This window comes from Diadema antillarum, unplaced genomic scaffold (assembly GCF_040938485.1).
Source record: "Diadema antillarum isolate AM-2024a unplaced genomic scaffold, OU_Dant_1.0 scf00000213, whole genome shotgun sequence".
NCBI lineage: Eukaryota > Metazoa > Echinodermata > Echinoidea > Diadematoida > Diadematidae > Diadema > Diadema antillarum.
The window spans coordinates 378,517-404,803 of record NW_027271102.1 but is presented as its reverse complement, the minus strand read 5'-3'; the positions used below and the strand labels follow the sequence as shown (position 1 = coordinate 404,803).

At 38.8% G+C, this 26,287-nt stretch overlaps 2 protein-coding genes across 2 annotated transcripts in view; one reads left to right on the top strand and one right to left on the bottom strand.

Moving 5' to 3' along the window:
• Positions 1 to 1,392: 1,392 nt before the first annotated feature.
• Positions 1,393 to 10,184, bottom strand: LOC139724431 (large ribosomal subunit protein eL30-like). Its single transcript, XM_071635575.1, has 5 exons — positions 10,146 to 10,184; positions 9,980 to 10,027; positions 3,721 to 3,866; positions 2,569 to 2,699; positions 1,393 to 1,546 (listed from the first exon to the last, which is right to left on the bottom strand). The coding sequence occupies exons 2-5, from the start codon at positions 9,998 to 10,000 to the stop codon at positions 1,500 to 1,502; spliced, it is 345 nt and encodes a 114-aa protein (XP_071491676.1). The 5' UTR covers positions 10,001 to 10,027; positions 10,146 to 10,184; the 3' UTR covers positions 1,393 to 1,499.
• A 79-nt stretch (positions 10,185 to 10,263) lies between these two features.
• LOC139724420 (WD repeat-containing protein 35-like) overlaps positions 10,264 to 26,287 on the top strand; it is a 54,240-nt gene continuing 38,216 nt past the window's right edge. Inside the window, exons 1-11 of the mRNA XM_071635565.1 lie at positions 10,264 to 10,380; positions 13,083 to 13,200; positions 14,139 to 14,213; positions 16,301 to 16,393; positions 16,831 to 16,932; positions 18,547 to 18,707; positions 18,969 to 19,134; positions 21,202 to 21,347; positions 22,370 to 22,588; positions 23,246 to 23,341; positions 24,010 to 24,030. Of these exons, the coding sequence (XP_071491666.1) occupies positions 10,357 to 10,380; positions 13,083 to 13,200; positions 14,139 to 14,213; positions 16,301 to 16,393; positions 16,831 to 16,932; positions 18,547 to 18,707; positions 18,969 to 19,134; positions 21,202 to 21,347; positions 22,370 to 22,588; positions 23,246 to 23,341; positions 24,010 to 24,030 (1,221 nt within the window). The 5' untranslated portion in view covers positions 10,264 to 10,356. The remainder of the gene's footprint in view (positions 10,381 to 13,082; positions 13,201 to 14,138; positions 14,214 to 16,300; positions 16,394 to 16,830; positions 16,933 to 18,546; positions 18,708 to 18,968; positions 19,135 to 21,201; positions 21,348 to 22,369; positions 22,589 to 23,245; positions 23,342 to 24,009; positions 24,031 to 26,287) is intronic.

The following is a 26,287-nucleotide window of genomic DNA, read 5'->3' as shown; positions in this document are numbered from 1 at the left end:
AAGTGTATGTAGAATTGTGAATTCAACCTGTGTGAGAGGGGTGAGACGATCGTGGGTAGGTTAATCCAAAACAGTGTGTAAAGACCTTTTTTTTCCTGCTATGATATGCATGTACAGGGGAAACTCAGTATAACGAACACTGCTATAACGAGATATCGGTTATAACGAGGAAATTTTCCCGGTCCCAAATTTCCTTCCACACAAGTCTATGTAAAATGCTACTCTTATAGCGAGATCGGCTATAACGAAATAACTGCTATAACGAGATAAATTTTGTGACTTCCAAACAAAGAAAAACATAGCCAATCAAACCTGCTATAGCGAGGTAAAGCAAAATGTCTTTGGTAAAGCTTTACTTCGCCTGTGCTATCATCTTCCGAGATTGTAAAGCTTGATACGCCAAAAACTGTCTTGTACACACATAATCATTTTCTTCAGTGCACTCCAGCTAGCACTGCATGTTGTACGTATAAGTGTGTGTGTGCGCGCACACTGATACATGCAGAAAATGTGGTGGGACGGCCATAATGTATACATGACATCATCATGACGTTTAGCAGGAATGAGGCAATCTGATGCTGTGATTGGCTTTCTACATAGGGAATTCCCCATCTTCACACACACGCAGTCATAATGTATATACAGAATGTGTCTCATACACACACATCATTGTGCAGACCATATTCAAGCTTCCATACAACACACACCCATACGATAACCACATACCAATCTACATACAATCTTGATACAATCGCAAGCTATATAAATTTACAAATTCAAACATCTACAATTAATAAGAAACACATTCTTGACTTGATATTGGATTTCCTTGGTGAAAAACATCTTCTTACCCATAAAGGTGAGTAATTCCCTCACACACAATATCAAGTTATCAGTATTGATTGAAATATGATGGGTAGTCCCACATGTGCAAATCAATGTCTTTATGTTATGCCTTCTTTTATGCCTACTGATATAACGAGATATCGGCTATAACGAGGAAAATGACTCGGTCCCGACCATCTCGTTATATTGAGTTTCCACTGTATGGCCAAACCCATTACGGAAACTCATCCACAGTCTATATTCTGAAATATAAAAAAGTGAATTCATTTTGCTTTGTTCTGTCCTTGCTTTTCATAACTGGTAATGTTCTGATTTTAACTGATCATAGCATTCATCTACCTCACAGTCCCGTCACTCAATCCTCCCAATCAGCGATATACAAACTCCTTCCACACAGCGTCTCGAAAACAGACATGCATACAACTCTATCTATTCCTTTCGGAAGGCTATCCCCATCCCTCTCCTTTAAAAGGAGAGGGAAAAAGAAGACAAAAACCAAACAAACCCTGGAAAGACAAGTAAAAATAACACTTGGTACAGCCTGGCTTGTTATCTACATGTGAGAATTTTTTGCTTTATTTGACCACAAGAATGCAACAGAATTGAAAAGAAACAGCTTTTCCCCCTAACAGACCAACAGCTCCTGATGTGCCCTATGAGGACTGCTCGGCAGGCATGCTCCTGATGATATCACTGTCTCCTGCAGAAAAAACAAACAAACATAAGAAACAGCAGAGTAAAACAGTGCAGCATTGAACAAGAAAACTGCATTGTTTCTCTACTTTCTTTGCTTTTATATTCATGTTGCATTTTAAAGACATTCACAGCTTTTCCAGTAAAAATAGAAAAATGTATGACATCTAGCAATGTGGGAAAATGTGGACATATTCCAGGGGACAATCCACAATCTAACTTGATAGCAGTTAGACTTACATGTTGGTAGCTGAATCTTATTACACACACTGCAATTCTATGCAATTCTATGCAAACTTGTATCAAGATTTCACTTTCACAACACAAAAAACATCACTAAACGAAACACCCCCCAAAAAACAACAACAAAAACAAACAAACATTGCAAAACTGTATCATTTGCTGGCAAATTCAAGTCTAGTTTGTGGTGGGATGTTATGTGATGGAAATATGTAATTAAAGCAAAGAGGCACAACACATTCCCTGATGCCTTCCCATAACGTGGTTGCTAGGTAGCCATCTTTATCAGTAACATGGCAGCTGACTTCTTTGAGGTGCCACCCTACTGGATAATCTACCACCACTCAAATGGCCACATCCCCTTATTATTTACATAATGATACTGATTTTTTTTTTCTTCTGATACTGCTTCTGCATTTTGTATTACTGCTTTTATCACTGAAATTCTAAGTAGCATAGTAAGTCTTCTACAAAAGGAATATCGGAATGTCCCTAATGTAACAACATATCATCAGCTTGAAAATGACACGTAAAAAAGAAAATACACAAAGAGCACTATTCAAATTTTCTTTATCATCTGAATTCATATGCTTGGCATTATTTCTTTCCTCCAGATTGTAAGTTGCTAGTCCACACATTCTTTATTCAGGAAAAAAAGTGGAGGAACAATTTTTTTTCCCTATTCACTTCACTTTTTTGTGCCTGCTGATGAGTGCTAGAAATGTCCCCCATAGTATTGTCTCCTTTCATGGGCCATCATGTCTCCTACTGTAACACAATTACACATACCTGGGTCAGTGATGCATAGTGTGCACACCCTGAAGTACTTTCCGCATGCTGTGCCCAGCTCAATGTTGTTCCCACTGTAGTGATGGACTCCAGTCTTGGCCAACATGGCGTAGTACTCCACCTCACTTTTCCTGCATAGCACACGGGGAAAAGAAGTGTGTGACAACTTCACCAAGTGCAGTCTTGCTTCATATTTTGGAATACACAGTGAAAAGAATTACTGACTGCCAAGGCTCTGGCCAGTGACAAGTCCACTTTACTTGGACTATTAATACAAGACATAGCGTGAACACTTTGTGTCTGCAAACCACAAGTAATCCTTGACAAGTCCCTTAAATAGAATACATGCACTGAAACATTAGCCCTATGCCAAGGCTAATGTATCCTTATAAACCAAGGCTTATGTATCCTCATAAAAAACAAACAGAAGTAACAATGTATTGTCCTCGTCACTCGCTGTCTTCTTATAAAGGAAATGTTGCTGCAAAATAATGCATGAGATTGCAACAAGTTGTTGCAACATTGGTGTATACTTCAGAAACAGCTCTACATCTGTATAACTATGAAAGTTTGATATCATGTTATGAAACAATATTTGTATGTATAGCACTTTATATCAAATATTTCAGGCATTATTTGTCTTGGATGTTGAAGTCAAAACACTAATGGTGGTGGCGTACAGCTGTGGGGTCGAAGCATCCGCCTGAAACTATTTTTCTAATTCTTTTTTTCTTTCTTTTTTAATCTTGAGAAGACACAAAACTTTGCTGTTTCAATCAGGAATTACACAATCTTAACTTACAGTGTACCATTTTCCACACTAACTGTAATATGATGAAGAAGAAACTGTCAACCATAAAGCTACATTACATGTGAAAAAAATAAAAGGAAAATTGTTGAACTTCTCAGATGCGGTGAGGCAAATTTTCTTGCCACAGAGAATTCTCATTGCCTCAGGCGTTATGCCAACATGGACATGGACAAACTTGCCCCAAGACACAGCCAAACAGTGAACTTTATAAAGATATATAGATGATAATTTTTGGACCTAAATTTTTACTCTGTTGTGATGAAGTTGTGATGAAAATTTCGTTAAAACTGCATTTATTAAAATGATAATGCAATGTAATTGCTGTATAGGACCCATCGTACCTGAGGGGACGTGTGTTGTTGGCCAGGATGACCAGCTTAGCCTTGCCATTCCTGAGAGCCTTGAGGGTCTGCTTGTAGCCAAGGTGGTACTTGCCGCTCTTCATCACCAGCTGGAGGCGGGTGTTGATGCTTTCCATCTGCTTTTTCTGCAAGGAAAATATGACAAAATGATATTTTTGAGAGTAAAACAGAAAATCAACACTGGTATGCTCACTGAGAATCAGGACTTATTTTTGATACACTTAAAAATTGTAAGTCATTTACTCATCTGATCTACTAACTATGCACTGACCCGGAGGGGTATGCTTTATTCGGAGATCAGCGTGAAATCAAAGACTTGAGTTGCTTCTTACTTTCTTAGACATGCCAGTGTTTTTTTAATTTTTTATTTTACAATGGGCCATTCATTTCCATAAAAATTACACAATCATAACACACTATGAGATGACACAAAACAAAATGATAAACACAGCTAATGCCTGAGGATTACTATACTGCGCACAAAAGGTGTTTTCATGCGAGTATTTTTTTATGGGACTCTGCAGAGTACAATGAATTTAATGTTTGTTCGTTTGTTTTTTTAATTCTACAGCATCACAACTTTACATATAGTGGTACATATAACAAGCAAAAATATTCGCTAGTTTTTATTCTTGCACTAGTTTCTGATCACATGAAGTGTGCAACAATTTTCACACCACTCCTAAAATGACTACTAGAATTTAGTTAACTCACAGCACAGTTTTTCCAAGGGACTACACCATGGCAGACAGCACTTACACACACACACACACAAAAGTAATTGCCTACCAGTGACTTTGCACTCAGAAAATTCTTAATTACTGATTTGCTTCTTTCTCGCTTGAATATGTGTACTGCCTAACATCACTCCTCATCAGGGTACCATCAGTTTTGGGGTGCCACTTCTGTCTATGCACAAGTTCCTTTTCCTAGATGTAGTGCTAGAGGTCTATATCAATTTCTGTGCATGTCTCCCAACTACTGTTTAAGCTATCATTTTCACGTACAGACATTTTGACGAATGGTTAGGTCTTAGAGACATTTTCGCGAGATGTTTTTGACAAATTGACATGAGGCTATTGTAAATTTCCCTAGCACTGTTAGTAGCAATATTTTCACATGTTGTTAAATTCCCCGTCCTGCCGTGATTAGCGAAATTCATGAAAATTAAACCCTCATGAAAACAAGAGACCCGCGGGTCTAGCGCTCACCTGAGTATCGCAAGTTCACCTTTCACACAGTCACTAATCTAAATTATTCACAGCTCTACCAAATTTTGACCAGGCATTCTCAAGTGAAGGGGAATGGGGCCCCCTGGGGCCCCCTGGGTGGGGCATGGTGCCCATTTTTACAAATTGAGATCCTGACCCCCTAGGGATGCTACCTGCCAAGTTTGACGAAAATACATCATGAGGTTTTCAGGAAGAAGATGAAAATGTACAACTTAGGCCCCATTAGAACCCAATAGGGGCATCCCTGGATCTCCTATGAACAAACTTCAAACTACAGTCATTAATGTACTCACTCACAGTACTATCTTAGCTCTATAACTTCTGATTCTAGAGAAGATTTTCAAAGATTCCTTCATTTTGGGGGTTTGGGCCCCCTGGGGGCCCCCTGGGTGGGGCAGGGTGCCCATTTTAACAAATTGAGTTCCTAACCCCCTAGGGATGCTACCTGCCAAGTTTGGTGAAAATGGGTCATGGGGTTCTCAAGAAGAAGATGAAAATGTACAACTTAGGCCCCATTAGAACCCCTCCCCACCCCCCCCTCCCCTGGGTCCCAAGGGGGGCATCCCTGATTCTACCATGAACAAACTTGAAACTACAGTCATCAATGTACTAACTCATAGTATTAACTTAGCTCTATCACTTCTGGTTCTAGAGAAGAAGATTTTTACAGATTCCTTACTTTTGGGGGGTTTGGGCCCCCCATGGGGGCCCCCCTGGGGGCCCCCTGGGTGGGGCATGGTGCCCATTTTAACAAATTGAGTTCCTAACCCCCTAGGGATGCTACCTGCCAAGTTTGATGAAAATCGGTCCTGGGGTTTTCAAGAAGAAGATGAAAATGTAAAAAGTTTACGCACGACGCACGACGGACGCTGGACGACGCACGACAGACGCCGGACGAAGGGCGATCGCAATAGCTCACTTGAGCCTTTGGCTCAGGTGAGCTAATAAGAGCTTATATAGTACTGTTCTGGTATGCTGCGTGAAATGTCAACATGTAGCCTCCCCTCCTGTGAGTGTGAGAAATTTGTCAGTTTTGTGGTGAGAAGAGTTTTCTGTACAGACCAGTACAAGTCAAACACTACACACACACACACACACACACACACACACACACACACACATGTTGCCTGCACTCAGGTGACAGACCTGGGACCATTAATTTCATTCAAGGGGAGAGGCAAGGTTTTGAACAGAAGGTATAAACTACTATATAAAAATTTGAAAGTTATAAAGCTTTATACAGCATAGATCTGTTCTAGGTTTGTTCTAACTGGTTACATTTTAAACTAAAAAAGGGAGGGATTTGTGAATGAGGAACAAATGATCCCTGATAGATCTAGTGGTAGCTCAACAGTGAGAGAGACTCCCAGTGCAGTGCCAGGCGACGACCTGATGGGAGCACTGGCCCCGATGGGAGCACTAGCGAACAGCGATATGCAGTAGAGGTCTATAGACACTACATGTATGGGATAAGAATGAATTGCACAATTCATATAAAATTTTTTCTCTTCCTTTTTTCTTTAACCCTATCTGTGTCACAATCCGTTCAAAAGTAATGAATTTTTGAAGTTTCTGCTCAGTCACGTCTGGATGAAAAGACTAAGTAAGCTTGTGATGTCACATGAATACAACGATATAAAGAAAGAATAAAGAAAATTCAACATATTTCCATTTTTCTCACATAACAAAAGAACACTCAACTTCTCTCTTTCAGAAGGCAGGGGGAATAATATTACCCTTAACATACGTCTGCAGCAAGTCGAAGAAATGTGCACTTTATTCAAAAAGTTAACTTTTGTGAAATTCTCTTTTTATTTTCCTTATATAGTTGTACGCATGTGGCATCATACACTGTAGTAGTCTTCTCGTCCAGCAGTGACTGCGCAGATACTCAAAATATTCATAACTTTTGAACGGATTGTTAGATTTTCCTCAACTTTCACTGATGTGTTCTACTAATATTGCTGCATTCTCTCAATCCTAATGTATATGAAGGTGGGCTTGTCCTTTAAACATTAACTGTTAACATGGTTAACTATGGCAGTATGGCGTAGGATCATTTGGGGATGAATGTGAAATAAACAATGGAAATTTCCACTTGGTGGGTTCTTGGTCATTTGTTCATAGATATACGTATAGACAGGGAAACATACCGTAGAGGCGTAGTTATGGGTAAACTCGGCCTAGCGGGTAAAGTCGGCCTCCAGCGTGCGCAGTACAACTACTTGTAATGTGCGCGCTGGTGGCCGACTTGGCGCTAGTGTACTTTCGCAACTGTTTGTCAAAATCAAATGACCTCCAAACATGCACAAACTCACCCTAGTTATTCAGTAACCTAAATACTTTCATCTGAGCGAGAGTCCAGTAGAAATGGAATTTTCACCATTTTGTCACTTATTTACCTCTCGGAATAATCTCGATCGCATGCTACTCGCTCAGCTAGCGATAACTGCGTTAGGCTGCGTTCACATAGAAGTATACTATTCGGGTATTCGGGGCTCGTTTTCGAGGGCACGCGAATAGCTTGAATCGAACGACAGGATTTCCTCACACCGGTTCACATAAGAGGGCACTATTCGAAAGTATTGAATAGCTGCGAATAGTATAGCAAAGTGGGAATCGAGCTTGTTCGATTTTCTTGCAGCGTATACCGTCTCTCGTTTATGAAATAATGACAATTTTGGTCTGGATTTGCCCTCTAGCAAAAATAAGCATGTAGACTGACATTCTGATGCAGTTTAGAAATTGTTAATAAGATTTGCTGAGATGTAGGAGGCAGAAATCCTCACTGCATGGGATGGCGAGTTGACGGTGCCCGAATATACGAATACGGAATAGCGAATAGCGAATACGGAATACTTCTATGTGAACGCAGCCTTTAAAATACAGGAGCACACAGCGCAACACGATGTACAAAACACAGCTGCGAGGGGAGCACCGCGATTAATCTGAATGTAGCTATCTCACAGTGACCACGGCAAGTTCTTCTATGGTGTCTTTCAAAAGAAAATACCTTTTCCACCATTCTCTTGGATTCTACCGAGTCGCAGAATAAGTAGCGATTTTATAGGATTGAGGTTGGTCATATTGTGTGTGTTTTGTGTTATATACAAGTGTACAAAATTCTTGATTTACGTTAATTTACCGTGATGTCGAATCAAGGTAAATAAACAATTTTGCATTTGATATTGAGAATGTAGGATTTATGTTGATATAAATTAGTAGACCCTCCTATAATTATTAGTGTTATTTTGAAATGAAATCATTTGTATATTATTGTTTCTATGAAAAAGAAAGAAAAAGAAAAGATTTACAAAGACAAGTGTGTGTGTGTGTGTGCGTGTGTATGTTAATTGGTGTGAATGAAAGAAGATTGTGAAAAAGTGGTGATAAGACAAGGGTGAAGAATATAAGAGAAACGCTAAGAAAAGGGGGAAAGGAAATAAAAAAAAATATATACTATTATTTAGATTACTATTCAAAAAGTTAACCCCCCCCCCCCAAAAAAAAAAATGAAACAAAAGGTTTACAAAATGGAGCGTTCAATAGAAGATGATGGAAGGGAAGAAAAAAGAGAAATATGCATCATAAAGGAAAGCAAGGGAGAGATGGATAAGTTTGAAAAGAAAAGATGAAAGCAATTACTATATACTGAAAACAAAGAAAAAGATGAATCAAACCTGGATGAAAGCAAAGATGAATATGAAGGCAAGAAAGAATTGTACATGTTGTAGAGGAAATAAAGGGGAAAAAAGAATCATTAGAACGACATGTAAGAAAAAGATTGGGGAGAATAGAAAAGAAAGACCCTTTCAATTGGAGGGAAAACCCCCAATGAACAGATGAAGGAAAAAAAAAAACAGGCAAAAAGTAGATCTGTAAGGAAATTGAGAAAGATAGAAAAGAGAGAAATCACAAAGAAATGATTGCTAGGTAGGAAGGGGGAATAGATTCTACCTGAAAATAAAAGAAGAAAAGAAAGAGAATGATATAAGTGGCAACATACACTTGCGCACATTTTCAACCGCTGCCATGAATCTGCAACCGCTAATGGAAAATTTGGCCGATTACAAGGAAAAAACAAATTTTAGCTTTTCAAGGACACCATTGTCCATAGAAAAGGCCACTGTGTCGCTACCTTCAGACCAATTCGTAATTGTGCTTGTGCACAGAGCAGCAATTCCAGCGATAGCGATCAAGATTTTCCAACGATTTTCCGACACTTGTAAACGCTAAAAGTGTAAAAACTTAACTTATATTGGACTTTGGAGACTCAGATGGAAGTACTTTAGGTTACTGAATAACCAGGGTGAGTTTGGGTTTGTTTGGAGGTCGTTTGACAAACAGGTGCGAAAGCGCACTAGCACCGCCGACTTAACCCATAACTACGGTAGATTCTAACACTAACACTCACAGTTAAATTTACATTACAAAAGCCGCGCTCCCGCTCGCTGAGGAAAATTTGACACATTTCTGATTGGCAAACTCACACAGCACAGTTCAGGATAATTACAAATTAGACGTCTAAGACTAACGTTAGGTACGAGGCCAGGGTCTAACACTAACAGTTAACACCGTGCACCGTTAGAGCTAAACTTACAGAAGTTACACCGTCTACAGACAATTATACTGTAGTGTTAGTACTGTAGCACCCGGCCCGGCCATATGACGATGCGATGCATCGTTTACAGTTGTCTGTATCAGCGAGCAGACCCAGCGGCCGTGGGTACATTACCATGTTGACTATAGTACGATTACTATGAAGTATTCATGGAGTATGAATCTTATCACGATCGCGATTATGAGTTAAATGACTAGCTCTATATGAACTCCTTGATCTGAGCTCCGCTCCGCTCCGAGATCGAGATACCTTAAGAACCACTCACATGCATGCGATGCGATGCATGACACACAGCACAGAACACACGACATGTGGTGCAATTATACTACGGGTGTACGGGAATAGTGCGGTACAGTGTGTGTGTGTGTGATCTGAATTTCTTTACCTGCTTCTTTGAGGCCACCATTTTGACGAGTTGTGCAGCTTCCTCGACCTAAGATGGAAGAAATAAGAAAGTTAAGGTCATTTCACATTCGTAAAATCACTTATTCTTTCACAATATACACAGGAAAATAGTCATATTGAGAATTTAGTTGGGACCCATCACGTACTTCGTGAGAAATTGTACAGCCGCAACGTGAAAGAGACCGATATCCCAGCATGCATCCCCCACCACACTTCCGATTGTGTCAAAGTTTGTTGACCCCATTTACACACATTTTTTGAAGACGAGCTTTTCTGCGGCCGCTGTACAAAATGTTACCGCTGTAGAAATCATCAAATTTTGTCATCTTTTGTGATTTCTGCACAGAATCAACCGACATGTTTGTGTATCTAAGCAAGAAGGTACGTTATGGGCATTGTATCATTCTAAGACATTATCGAATGCTTCACATTTTATCATGTTTTTACTTGCAGCTGGCTGTACGTGCTTCCCTCTGTCGTCATGGCTCCCTGACGCCGACGCGTACGGGTGGAGAATGACCAGTGCTCCGCCCCGCTCCTTCGCTCAGCTCATTCAGCATGGACCTTTACACATGGCCAATGCAATGGACATTCGCATCGTATCGTTGGAAATAGTTCCTTATGTCCCCCCCCCCCAACTTGCACAAGATAAACAAACCACTATTCCACCTTACTAATAATAAACTAAATAAAGGTTATGGGAAGTCTTCCCATAAACAAATGGCATTGGTATAACCTTTTAACAGGTTAGTCCATTATTAGTAAAAAAAAAAATAACAATCTATCCATTTTTTTTTTGTTGTTGCAAACTAACATAACGTTGGGGGAGGGGGGGGGGGGGGACATAGGGTACTCTTTCCGTATCGTTAATTGATTCATGCACCCGTACATCTCAAAAGCGCCACAAAGTCAAAATACATTTTTACTTAATTTAGCATGCTTCACTGATTTGATCCCATGATGGTCGTCACCGCCATTGGGAGAAGAACTAAACATTAGATGGAGATTCGAGAAATAAAACTGTCAATCATGGCTTTCATGCGCAGAAGAAAATAACTCACAAAAATCAAGTAACAATTAAAGTGAATGTGCAGTTGTGATGTAAATTATGTTAGGAAATCATACCTCAAACAATTTCGCTTGGGAGAAGCAGGCAGTTTTTAAAAGAAAACATTTTGGCAGAATGATTGTCATTTGTGATCTCAATATTTCGCTTTTCTCCAGCTTATTCCAGAGCGAAAAGGGACGGTAATGGTAGAGAACAGATATATCTTGCCATTTAGGGAAGGTCTTATGCGTGTGCAAAAATGTGTGAATCGGCAATTACCCATCTTTTGACACAAAATTTGTAATGATTTCGGGTTTGCTGCTCCTCATCTATATTAATATTAAGATCATTTCCATCTGAAAAAAGGCACATCAGCGAAACAAGAATGAAATGAGGGAAACGATTCTTTGTTAGTGACGATACATGATTACACAATCGTTATTGTCAAGACACCTGAATGTACTCATTAAGATGCACATAATCAGGTGTCGGTGACGATCATTTATAGATCTACATCACAGAAAGACTGCTGTGAATAGTCCATGTTGGTCCATGGTCAGATCACTGATACAGTATCTGATCAGCCATAACATATAACCGTGCAACGTCAGTCATGCCAACAAGTCTATGCCGACTCCTCCGAAAAAATGATAACAATGTACGAGAAGAACTAGAACTGTAGAAGTCGAAATCTGATATCTAGAAGTTCTAAGTGTTAGACTGTGATTGGTGATTACAGACCTATGACTGATGTGTAGCCTAGTTGCATTTGTAAATTGTAACTATTAAAAGCCTAAAGTTAGTGTTAATTTAGGGCCTAGCATATAACGTGTCCATAGGCATAGTCACTCATATAAATTTATGTGTAACTTTGTTAATCCTGAGGGATCTTCTAATAGCAACCTTCAGCTGTTTTTGTACAATTAATACCATGAATATTGTGGTGTCACAGCGTCATAATATAATTAGAACTGGACTAACAGATCTAATGTTAGAGTTCTAGACAGAAAATCAATCTGTCCAGAGTAAAAAAAAAAAAACTTTTATGGCTCTCCTCCGCCGTAGATATAGTATGTTATAGGCATGATAGTGGGGATTCCGTGAAGCCAGATGCAGATGTAGGGATTTCTTGTCTCCGCAGAACATATCCCCGACAACAAGTTACATTCATACAGCGTGTACAGACTGATCTTTTGGTCAAGGCTAAGGCATCATCATGTGTTGATTGAACGATAAATGATAACATTGATGGTTAAATGTTGTTTTAGTTTGTACCAAACTGTATTCTGTAGTGTTGTGGTGTGGAGTGTGTGAACTGTGTCCTGTAAACCTCTACATTGTACATGCCCAGGGCTGCCGAAATGTGAAAATATCATTTGCATGAAATTACTTGATAAACAAGTCAGTAGATGGTCTATACAACTTACACTATAGTCAGTAGTCATGCCATTCAACCCTTCCCCCAGCAGGTCAGTACACAGTCACATCTGTTGTAAAAAAGAAGAAGTAAATACAACATGTAAATAATAAAAAAATAATAATAAATAATTAATGAGGCCCAAGCATTGACACTAATGTGTCATAATTTCTTAATGATTTCTTTTTTCCACACAAGTCATTAATAGCATTTCGGTCTGCAGAGGAATGATTTGTCCAGGAACTTGCTGTCCGAGCAACTAGACTCTGCCACTTTATAGAACCACTACATGTAGTAGAATCTTGATGTCTACTACATGTAGTTCTACTATTTCTAGACATTAACCACATAGGCAGGCCTACTGAGTTTGATTTGATGTTCTATATTTAAGGCTACTGATTAAGCATGTATTGTTGAAATTCACCAATATTAGCCTGTTGAGGATGAGTCCCGAGTATACTCGGGCAAGTGTCTATGGGAAATGCGTGTTGTAGCAAAGTCAGCCCATCCTCAATGGGTTAACAAACTTTGACATGATCAGCATTGATGGTAGAATCAAACCATTAGCGATTTCACCCAAAGCAGTTATGACATTGTAGTGAAATCTTATCATTACAGATTGCCATTCCAAACAACACCAAGCTACGGTGTGTGGCATGGAACCAGGACCATGGCTATATTGCGTGTGGTGGCGAGGACGGTCTTCTCAAGGTTCTCAAGCTGGAATCTGGAGCAGGTAAGGAGCTCTGTCACTCGAACTCTGTGCTTGATACAAGTCATTGGCAAGAAATTGTCTGAAACACACACACACAAATAGAAACAACAGGAAGAAAAGAGGCAAGTGCTCTTCTTTTTAAAGATCCAGGAGTGTGGGCATACCATGGAGAGGGAATGCTGGCCCAGCTTGGATATGTTTGATAATCCCTGTAATGACTTTTGTACAGCTTTATCACTGATCTCGGTGTAATACACACACAGCCTAAGAATCTCAACTGGAGTTGACTGTTATAGATGAGCGTACTCTTTGATGCACATATTTGGCTACCCACTGCTATTCATTTTTTTCAAATGTACCTCATTGGGTAGCGAATGAATTGGGCCACCCTTGAAGCTACAGTTGCTACATTATTGTCCAGGCATGACTTTTACACCTTAAACAGTGACAGAAATTTAGAATTTACTCGAAAATAAGATAGGAAGCACTGCAGCGCTTCATATTCAGTCACCACAGAATGCAGGATACATGTGAAAGGAATGGGATCGCGAGTGCAGCTTTCAGTGTACTGTGGTGATTTATCGATAGGTTTGGGCAGGTTGGTACATTTGAGCAAAATATACAAACTTGGCACGCCATCAACTGAGTCAGGCATGCAAACGTGGCACATAAAGAGTTAAAGCTAATGATATAATATGCATGAAAAATCAAATGTTAGGAAGTCAAAGTTTTGTGAGTAGCCATTTGTCTAATCAATACAATCAAGCTACCAGTACCTCAAATTCTAGTACCTGTGGAATATTTTTGTTTTCTATCTTAGATATAAATGTCCCAGCCATCAAGGCAGGGCCTACATATATTCATGTAAACTGCTGTTCTACTTTCTGACAGATATTGTATCCTGTGTGTCTATGAAAGCGTAGACTTGGCTGACATGTTTCCACTCTTATTATTAACAGGCAAAGATATCAAACAGAGGGGCCTGGCTGCTCCAAGCAATCTGTCCATGAACCAGACACTGGAGGGACACAGCGGTGAGTGTAGATATATGCATTTGCTCTCCATTCTTCTGTCATTTGATACTGTATTGTGTTTGTTGATAATGGAGATATATTTCTCTGCTTTGTTGGCTTGACTGTATTTACACTTTGGGATATTGTTATCTTTCTCATACTTGCATTCATTTAAATGTTTTGCTGTAGGACACTGATGCTGTGTTTGTAAGTTATATTTCCCTGGTATTGAGGTCCATAACTTCCCTTAACAGTACTCCTTCTGATAAAACAAAATAATCTGGACTTTTGTATTAAATACAAGAGTAGAATGCATTTAATATGTGTGTGTGTGTATATATATATATATATATATATATATATATATATATATATATGTATATAAGTATATATGATATACATATATATTATATATATGTATATCTTTTTAAATTGTTATTATTATTTTTTTGAAGAGCCTCTTAGTTCTATGAACTCAACCATATCTTTTTATAGACACTAATCATGATTCAACTTACTGCAGAATGAGCTACCTTTACTGCAATGAGCTGACTTAACCTCATAGGGATAAGATTAGGTAATGAAAGCAATTAATTGCAAAAGGTGTAACTATAGACGAGGTTCCGTGATGTCAAATGACGCTTTGGCTGAGGGGCAAAAATAGATTTCATGCGTATTACGCTCATGGCTCAAGCGCGCTGTACGCGTAGCATATACCTGCCTGCCTATCATGAGACGTGGTATGTAACTCTTACGCGCTTGCCCACTCGTATGGGGGTCCCCTTACGCAATTTTTGCCCCTCAGCATGACTTGGTGACGTCATTGGAACCTTGTCTATAGACTGTTGTAGTGTTGAAATTAAGGGGTGGGGAAATAAACATAAAGCCAACACTCAAGTTCCTCACAATGTCACCAGCCTCATCCTGTATATGTAACATGCATGTACAGTGGAAACTCGATATAACGAGATGGTCGGGACCGAGTCATTTTCCTCGTTATAGCCGATATCTCGTTATATCAGTAGGCATAAAAAAGCATGACATAAAGACATTAATTTGCACATGTGGGACTACCCATCATCTATCAATCAATACTGATAACTTGATAATGTGTTTGAGGGAATTACTCACCTTTATGGGTAAGAAGATGTTTTTCACCAATGAAATCCAATATCAAGAATGTGTTTCTTATTAATTGTTGATGTTTGAATTTGTAATTTCATATAGCTTGCGATTGTGTCAAGATCGTATGTGGATTGGTATGTGTGGTTATTGTATGGGTGTGTGTTGTGTGTGGAATATGGTCTGCACAATGCTGTGTGTGTATGCGAGACATTCTGTATGTACAATATGACTGCGTGTGTGTGAAGATGGGGAATTCCCTACGTAGAAAGCCAATCACAGCATCAGATTGCCTCACACCTGCTAAACGTCATGATCATGTCATGTACATGTATACATATGGCCGTCCCACCACATTTTTTTGCATGTATTAGTGTGCGCGCACACACACACACACACACATACACGTACAACATGCGGTGCTAGCTGGAGTGAACTGAAGAAAATGTGTGTGTACAAGACAGTTTTTGGCGCATCGAGCTTTACAATCTCGGAAGGTGATACATTGTACAGGCGAAGTAAAGTTTTACCCGAAGACATTTTGCTTTACCTCGCTATAACAGGTTTGATTGGCTATGTTTTTCTTTGTTTGGAAGTCACAAAATTTATCTCGTTATAGCAGTTATTTCGTTATAGCCGATCTCGCTATAAGAGTAGCATTTTACATAGACTTGTGTGGAAGGAAATTTGGGACCGGGAAAATTTCCTCGTAATAACCGATATCTCGTTATAGCAGTGTTCGTTATACCGAGTTTCCCCTGTATTTGACTGTGTCTGTATAGGGTTCATTGCCAATCAACCCCCTATCAAACACACTTACACATACCCATACACAGTCATCTCTCATAAATTTCACCAGGTGTAGCATGATACTCTTGGTATACTTTGATTTCAATAATAACTTAAAACATTCAGTGCAGTGTTAGGTGTTTAGCTGCTATGTAGACTGTACGAAGAAAGTCTTTGTATCCTCTTGTGTCCCTCAGGTGCTGTCCAGGTCGTGACATGGAACTCACAATACCAGAAGCTTACAACCAGTGACCAGTATGGCCTCATCATTGTGTGGATGCTGTACAAAGGTAATGTTATTGCATGGAATTGTTTCTGCATCTGATAAAAATTGTACTCATGGTTTGAAGTAAATAGACTGTATACGAATGTGCTGTCCTGAGTAATTATTGATCCAAAAACTAACTTCTAACTATGATCTGTAGTGCTCATGGCTGGAATTAATGATGTCAGTGTTTTGTGTTGATTTGTAACAAACTAAGGAAATGATAATGGAATGGTGTCAGTGTGTAGAGTTGTGCATGCATTATGTATACACATGCAATCAAGTAATTGATATACAATTGTTCTTGAGCAGCTAAGCAGTGATTGAGAAGAAGGCAGTTTTTATATCTGATTTGAAAGTAAATCTTTGGAATCCTATGTTTATCTGCAACTGTATCTCTTCAGTGTTTTCCAAATGATTTTGATCATGACTATGGATAATTCTCTGCTTAATACTTTGCAGGTTGTTGGTATGAGGAGATGATTAATAACAGGAACAAGTCTGTGGTCCGGAGTATGGCTTGGACCTCAGACGGGCAGCGGATCTGTATTGTCTATGAGGATGGTAAGTCAGCTGTAAAGGTCTCGTATAGTTTTGGTTGAGACCTAACTTCAGGTTTTTAACATTTTTGGGTGAGATAATGAGAAACCTCTCATGAAATATGAAAGAGCATGTAATTTCAAGAAGAATTCAACGTTTATTTGATAAAAATTGGTTATGAATTGGCTGAGATACCCAAAACAGAGCAATACTAATAAAGTGTGGGACCCACATTTTATTACGACCACTTTGTTTTACTTTGTTTTTGGATGTCTCAGCCATTCCAAAACCGATTTTCATCATATAAACTTCGAATTCCTCTTAGAATGGCATGCTCTGTACCATTTCATAAGTGGTTTCTTGGTATCTCGCAAAAAGTTAAAAGCCAAATCCCCAGCTCCACCAATACTGTACCATCCCTTTAACTTGCAGCAAGATTCCAAAATTTGCTTTCCTTGACTGTATCCAGGGACACTGCTTTGATAATAACAGAGATAATAAAATAGGGGGAAAAGAAGACCCGCCAGAATTTTAGTAATCCTGCTGCGATTCATCTCACAGAGTAGACAAAACAGACAGAAAAACACTTTTTGACGTGAGAAAACTGCTAAATATGACATAAAGGACATGCCTCCTGTGCCGGAGTTGGGGTAAACATCATTTATTTGATTATTTCTTAATAGGGCAAGTGTGTATACCATAGGGTTTGACAGGTAATCTTTGCCTTATCAGTTAACTTTGTGATTGATTAGATTTGTTTGTATAATGCACTCTGTCAACTCAGTGTCAAGTGCTCTCTGTGCTGTAAAGTTAACTCTTTATGTGCCACGTACGCACGTCTGACTGAGTCCACGGCGTGCCAACTTCGCATATTCCGCTCAAACGCACAAAGCCGCCCAAACCGATCGATAATCGCCAAAAGCCGCAGTACAATGAAAGCATTTCTTGCAATTACGTTCCTCTTGGCTATAGCTTGCATCTTATGTGGTGATTGACTAACGAGCAGTGTTTCTTGCTGGATTTGTGAGCAAGTTTCTGTCACTGCTTTGTGTGCAAAAGTCATGCATTTACAGTCTTGTAGCTACTGGGCATTTGAAAGGAAAACAATTATAGATTTGTCATAGAATTTACATCAATGCAGAGCTTGGCGTTTTCTCTACAACTTTGCTCACTTCGTCTACAATTTAACAGAACTTTGTAAAACTTATATAGATTTGAAAAACAGAATGTTATCTCAACGCATGAATACACAGGTGTTTCAGAATAATGTGGCACACTGGGGGTTTCCACCATGGCACATAAAGAGTTTATAGGAAAAACTACATCTTGGTGAATTCTTCAGTATATGTGTGTATACGATGGAAATTGCACCTCGTGGTCACACTTTAGGTCATCAGACTAATTCCAGTTCTGTGTGACTGCTTTTCCTCACTACAGTGGTCACACTGGTCATCTATGCCATATTGTACATTGCCATTATAGGCAATTAATCCAGTTGGTGAGATTAGTGTAACCTTCATGTGTATGTTCAAGTGCTACAGAAAGTCAAAAGAGCTGATACAGAAGGTCAAGAGAGCAATGGCCTCAAAAGACTGTAGGATGTTAACCCATCATTCCTCTCTGTCCCTTATCTCCCAGGTGCGGTCATTGTAGGGTCAGTGGATGGCAATCGTATCTGGGGCAAGGAGCTGAAAGGGATGCAGCTCTCTCAAGTGGAATGGTCTCCAGACAGCAAAATCATCCTCTTTGGGATGACCAACGGAGAGATACACATCTTTGACAACCAGGGCAACTTTTGTGTAAGCGATTTCTTAGGAGAGAAAGAGCATAAAAGATTACATGCTTCATTCATATTTCTCATTTTCATCAAAGAAATTACCACATAAAGATATTTTCTCATCAAGAAAGATATTAGCCACCTCTACTTTGCCTTGAATTCTTTATCGCAACCAAAAAAACCCCCTCATTTATATCAGTCCCATACACTTGTGTTTTGTTTTGGATTTTTTTTTGTGTTAATGGAATTGTTATTATTTTTCCTTTTTGCTTTGGCCAAAAAGTCCAAGCTTACAGCTTTCTGCCTGACTAATGCAACTGGAGCAGTCCACATCGCTGGTGTAGACTGGTACGATGGCAAATATGGCCTGGTTGAGCCTGGCTGCCCCACCCTTGCGATCTGCTATGACAACGGCCGCGCCCAAATTATGAGAGATGAGGCAGATGAGAGTGAGTGCACAAAATAGATGTTTCCAGCCACATTGGCCCAAATTCATGAAGGTGATGTAAACATAAACCATGGTACAAGTTTTGTACGATGGTCTAAAATTAGCGTGAAACAGGCGTACCTTTGACATGCGTGTATCGATGCGTGTTTGCTAATGGACATCTGTTGGCATGCGCAATCTGTCAATCGTATTTATGCTGAAGAAATTTGCATAAACCATGGTTTAAACCACGGTTTCAATTGTACCACCTTCATGAATTCGGACCATTGGGTTTAATGGAGGGAATATATTCCCCCTGATAAACCCCTTCACACTGACACTTGGGCTAGTCTTGAGCCAGTCTATTTCCAGGCTTATGTGTTACATTCATATTTGAAGACTGTGCTATCACCATGGGCCTAGTTAAACTCCAGTCAAAGCCCATGCAGACAGAATCTAGACTGACTAACAGTATGAATATGTGTACAGTGCAAGATGTACTCCAGTGCTGACGCTATAATACTGCAGCCCAAGAACTAGTGACATAATTTTCTGTAGAGTGGTACCACATGCAAGGGAAGTGATTCAGTTTAAAGGGATAATAATGATAATAATGATGATAATAATAATAATAATAATAATAATAATAATAATAATAATGATAATAATAATAATAATAATAATAATAGCGGCTACTTATATAGCGCACAGGTCCACTTTTCAGTGCTCATGGCACTTTAAAAATTAAAAGATATATATTACATGCGTATACATGTTCAAACATGTCAACAAAGAAGAAAATGGCAAACAAAAAACAAATATATACCAAGTAAAGAATACAACATATACCAATTGAAAATACAATATTGTTCTGAACATTAATGACATACAGCAATAACAGTCCTCTGTGTGAGAGGAACAGATAAGTTTTAAGTTTGGATTTGTTCCCTTAAGAGAAGGAATTGATGTGTTTATTTTTGTCGTTTTTGTGCCATTTCTAGGTGTATCGATTTTGTTGCCTTTGACATAGCCTGCAGTTACTGCTTGCTTCTTGTAGAACCAATGGAACCTTGTGAATTATTGTTTGACTATGTAAATCTCAGTGATTGCTGGCCAATGTATTCTGATGTATTGCAATCCATCAGTTGTCTTATGTGTTGATGTGTTAAGTGACCATACAAAGCAAGATATCAAGAGCAAGCGTTATTCTTTAACTGTCTGCATCAAATTTAATGATATACTAATGATGCACAGGATAGAGTGTGTTAGTGAAGGTGCGGCGCGCTCGAGAGTATTGACAATGGTGCGACATGCACGAGGCGCAGCCGAGTGCATGTTTGCAACCGTTGTCAATACTCGAGAGTGAGCCGCACCTTCACTAACGCCACGAAATAATCCTGTGCATCATTAGTTTTATAAAATGGGTCGAAAACTAACAGCATTATTCACGTACCTTTGTGGGTCAATACCAGTCAGCTACATGTAGCACTCGCTCAAAAGTCAAGATGTCCGAAGATGTTCGTCCCAAACATTTACGCACGTCGCACTCGGAAATCCCGCACACTATAAGTACTGTACGTACGTATAAGAGTATACGTACGCCACGTACTGTTATGCACAAGAAAGGCCGCCGGCTGTTGTGGCAGCCCGCGGCCCGAACTAGAAGTTGTTTACAGGATTGACAGTGCGTATAGTAGCGCGTGACGCACTTGTAACAACTGATTGAGTGCGCACTGCTAGTGTAAAACATTGTGACGTACGTCAGGCCAGGGAGGTGGAAGAGAGACTCTTCTTAGTGCTTACCTGAAGAAAATAATGCACGCACACGTGACTCATTTCAGCGCTTCCAATTGGCTACATTCTTGAACCCATTTTATAATGTAAATTAACTAGTTATTTGCTCTTTAAACTTTGATCTTTCTACCCGTGGTGCCTAAACTTCTCATCTTCATTCTTGTATGTATGCATTTCTTCTTGTTTTCCTTTTTTGGTGTCATATATCTTATATGACCGTGATGGAAAATAAACAGAAGAAAGAAAACTGCAATATTCATATGCCTGGCATCCCCTGTTCCTTTCCATCCACCAGACCCAGTCCTAATTGACACTGGTATGACAGTGGTGCGAGTGATGTGGAACTACAATGGATCCGCTCTGGCTGTCGCTGGCTCTCAGAAGTCTGTGCAGCAGGATAAAGACATCAATGTGGTCCAGTTCTACACTCCATTTGGAGAGGTATAGCTCTAAAATTTTTGATTAACTTGCAAGGCATATTAAGTAGTGTCACATGGAGTTTATTCAGTGGTTCTTTGTTTTATCGCAAAGGATTGTTTAGAATACTGCATATCATGCCAACTATGTTGACTTATGTTGAATCTTTAGCAATGTTGTTGATGTTCATCACAGCAAAGGACAGAATTGATTTGAGAAGTCTTCCATTGTATCTTCTGATAGATGGTACAACACAGAAGCACTTTTACTTTGACTGGAAGAGTATTTGATCCTTGTGAGTCCCACAAATACAAGGCAGCACAAATGCACTTTTTAAAAGATTTTTTATGTAATAATGTTTTTATTTTTTTCACTAGGTATTTTCATGGACCAGGTTATTTGGATACCAAAGCAGGTGTAGGTTTAGTGAACCTGAAATTGATAACGCATTGATATATAGGTGATCATAGGTTGATGGCATTTTATATATGCCATATTGGACTCCCTAAAGCCACTGTTCACCATTGGGAGCAGTGATTAAAAAGATATTCAAGTTATCACATTTGATGCATTTGTATAGTTCAGTTGTATCACAAAACATCCTAGCATATAAAAATTTCACAGTAAAGCCACAAACATAAGGAGATATCACTAAATTTCTCAATGAACCAAGTGTAGATAGTTTATTCTAGAAATGATTTTGATAGACTATTGTTCACATTTTGTATGTTTTAACATACTTAACATTGGTTATACTGATTAACATTTTTACATTGGTTGTTTCTGTCCCTAACTCACATTTTAGAATTATTTTGAAGCATTAAAGATTTTTTTTTTTCCATCTGCAAATGGAAAAAAAAGGTGGGGGGGGGGGGGGGACAAAAGACTGACTTTTCCTTCCTAATTCAAAAAAAACCCCCCACGTTTTTAACATTAGCTGTTCTTACTAATTGTGGTTTCATGTCTATCTTCAATTATGAATTTTCCAAGAAATCTTACATGATATGTATTGTCTGTATCCCTCCAACCTTGACGTTCATTTGCAGCATCTGCGAACACTCAAGGTTCCCGGCAAGGAGCTGACTGCAGTGTCGTGGGAAGGAGGTGGGCTGCGCATTGCTCTTGCTGTGGACAGTTTCATATATTTTGCCAACATCCGACCAGACTACAAGTGGGGCTACTGTGCAAACACTGTGGTCTACTCCTTCACTAAGCCAGAGCGCACTGAAAACTGTGTCGTCTTCTGGGATACCAAGAACAGCGAGGTAAGGAAGTAGATCTTTTTATTCTCTTCTTTTCTTTTCTAACATAATGTTATATTTATATGTTCATTATGAGAAACAGTATATAAAAAGTATAAGGACAGGACAGATTTTCAAACATGCAACCAGCAAGAACATAATTTTTGTCCATTGGAAAGACTCTTAGATATCCTTTTATATTGTTGAAGTTCAAACTCTTGAGTACCTTGCTCATATACTTAGTTATCATTTTGAAGACTAGGGCCCGAATTCACGAAGGTGGTACAATTGAAACCATGGTTTAACCAATGGTTTATGCAAATTTCTTCTGTATAAATATGATTGACAGATTATGTACGCCAACAGACGTCCAGTAGCAAATGCGCATTGATACACGCATGTCAAAGGTACGCCTATTTCACGCTAATTCTAGATCATTCAAATTTTGCACTGTGGTGTAAGTTTAAACCACCTTCGTGAATTCGGGCCATTGTGATTATAATACATGAGAAAAATACAAAGGTTTGTTCATGACCCTGTGTAATAGAAGATATATAGCATGTAACCTACTTCTTTGCGTTTCAATTGACTGTTTATCCCCTCATGTGTTTTGGATCATGTGATGAGTATTGATGTGTATAAGAAATCCTTGTCTTTATATTTTTGTTTGCTGCAAAACAGCGACATGTGAAATATGTCAGAAATCTCCTGTCCGTCAATGCCTATGGAGATCACTGTGTCCTGGCAACAAGGGCAGATGAGACCATGGGGCAAGTGGTGAGTACTTTGGGACAACCAATCATGCATGATCATTCATGTCATGTGACACTATTTTGAGGGAATCAGTGTTGAAGCTGTGTTGGGTCTCGGCCTAGCCCAAGTGTGTCATCTGAAAGAATATCAGGGCAATCCTTCTGTGTATGACACACTGCAAGGAGCTATCGTAGTAAGTCTGTTATGCTCTGAACCCTGATGATTTGGGTATATTGTCCTTTTTAGATATACATTATAACACAAAGGACTAACATGTACAGGGCATTTGTCTGTTAAAAAGTTCCAATGTTACAAAGCAAGCAAACTTGCTTCAACTTATGAACAGCAAACGGAGAGAATGAAGCACTACAAGGAAGTTATTCTGAAGGCAAGTCACATGTTTTCTGTGTTTTGTTGATTTTGATGCAGTTACGCTATTAAAGTATTTATTAGTTTAAACACTGTTTTTTCAGGAGAATGAGGGTTCTGTCTATCCGTGTTTGTTTGCCTTTGTTCATATTCCTCAACAAATCATAACTAAAAGCTGAAATGTTGGAAGATTCCAGTCATTAAATAGAGATAGTTATGACACAAATGCCCGTAGAAAACTTAATTACTTAGTACAAAATGTCAGGATTTGATTTGATTAGAATTTTATGAATTTTATGGTTGTCCCTCTGTGCCGGCATCAGGACCCATCTGATCCCATCCAGGTAATGTGTGTATTGTGATTAATCTCCCTCTTCTCACAGCTCTCCTTCTGGCTTCTTTTCTGCAGTGGCAGTGTGTTCTAGAGAAAGACAGATTTTCCCCCTTCCCTTATCGTAGACGTGTAGATTACTCATGTATCATGTAGAGCAGATTTCCCGCTCACTGTTGAGAAATATATCGCCTAATCTCTGTGTGTCATGGGTTTTGTGTGCAGAAAATAACCAATGCATTCATATGAGTGTTAGATTAGCTTTGCTCAGACATGAGGAAATGACCTTTTATTTGTATTTTACCATCCAGAACTGAAGCAACTTGTGCATATTTGTTACCCATTGAGAGTAATGCTTCTGCAAAGTAGGTTTAGAGCTTGTGTTTACACTGCTCATAGACTCACTATAGTTGTTAGATTGGGTGTACTGTAAAACACGATATATTCGCGGCACGAAATTTTCGCGAATTGGAGCTGACGGCCTTTTTCGTGGCATGAAACTTTCGCGAATTGCCACTGGTGTTCAATGCATATAGTGTAGACAAGAAATTTCGCGTGCATTTTAATTTCGCGAATCTTAGTGCTCGCGAAATTCGCGAAATTAAAATGCACGCTAACATTCCTCGTTTTACAGTAACCGATTTGTTTCTAGTCCGTAACAGAAAATGAAATATCTCTCCCCCCCCATTACTGCAAACTCATAAATTTTCACAGTAGAGTAAGTTTTGCATATTTCACGAATTCTAAAACACCCAAAAATATCTTCACAAGTTTCTCTGCACATTTGGAATTAGTTGACAAATGCTCAGCGCAAATTCAAGAACCAGTGAATATGTTTTTGAGCCGCTGAGCGCAAAAAGTGTATCATGCTAAAATAGCGACGTTCACATTATAATAAATGATATAGCCCACATTTGTTTAGTGTACTACCAGGATATCTTATCAGCCATTCTGTCCTCTGCAAGTACCAAAGACTGTAGCAGAGAGCACGCTTTATGAATCAGGTTTTCTTGCCTGTACATTTACAGTGACAATAAGTATGGAGATTGTGCTATATTTCTCAACTTGAGCAGCTAAAGACTCTTCATATCTTTCCTCTCTCCTAATCATTGTAGTGTATGTTATCTTCTGCAGAGTACATGATTGTGATATATATATATATATTTTTTTTTAAAGTATTTTTTTTCCCATTATTATTATGTTTTTATTTTTTTTAGTTCCCTTGTGCCACTGGCTAGTTGTTTATGTCATGAGCAACAATGCTGTAACTCAGAGATGGTGGTGCTGCAATGATATGTGTATAGTAGTACATTTCATTCTTAGTGATTTGTACAATGTATTCCTGCCCCTTTTTTGTGCTCTAAGTAGGTTTTAATAATATGACACAGTGCAGCTAAACTTCTAGTAAAACTGGTTATATTTATATATCAACTATAAGTGATAAATTCTGCTAAGCCCCTGTTATGTCTAAGTGTGTAGAATTGCAAGAGCAATAAAAACCCCATCATACACTTGCTGAAACCCAGGTGCACTAACACACATAAACACATGAGACCAATATTGATTTGTCATGTGTAGAGAATGATACATCAGAAATTCAGTTCTATGTCAGAATTTTTCATACTGAGACAATTACTATGTCTGATGGAAAGTTATGCACAGTTTTTTTTTCTTAGTATGTGATTTTCAATGAAACTGCTCTGTCACTCTCCCTTAGTTGATTTATATACACCACACAATGACATATATTTGCAGTTTTAGTTTCATGTTAAAGATATGTACAGCTATAAGAAACTATAGATACTCTTCAGCATCTAGATTCTGTTCATTACTTGAATGTTTCAGTCTTTAGAAAAGCATGTCTGTGTTAACACAAAACATGATCATTTATCCTTTGGAAACCCAAACCAGAAGAGTTTAGATAAAATTGTAATATCTCTTTATGTAGCTTCATACAAGCTGACTAATTTTATCAGCTGACTAATAACTTTGTTTCATGCCACAAGTAAGATGGCGTGGGGCATATTACTGTACATGCCATTATCATTCTTATTCTTATTCTTCAAGCGTATTTTTTTTTTTCAGTTCATTTTCCATGTGTATTTATTCATTTATTGATACATTTCTCATTCATTTATTTACGTTTGCAGAGTAGGACTTACGAGAAAATGTCAAGGGTGGATAAATTTGTTTACTTGAATTCTTGGTTAAGAAGCAAAGTTATTAATATCCCCCTTGAGATGATCAGCACATTGCTCTTGCCTTGTTGA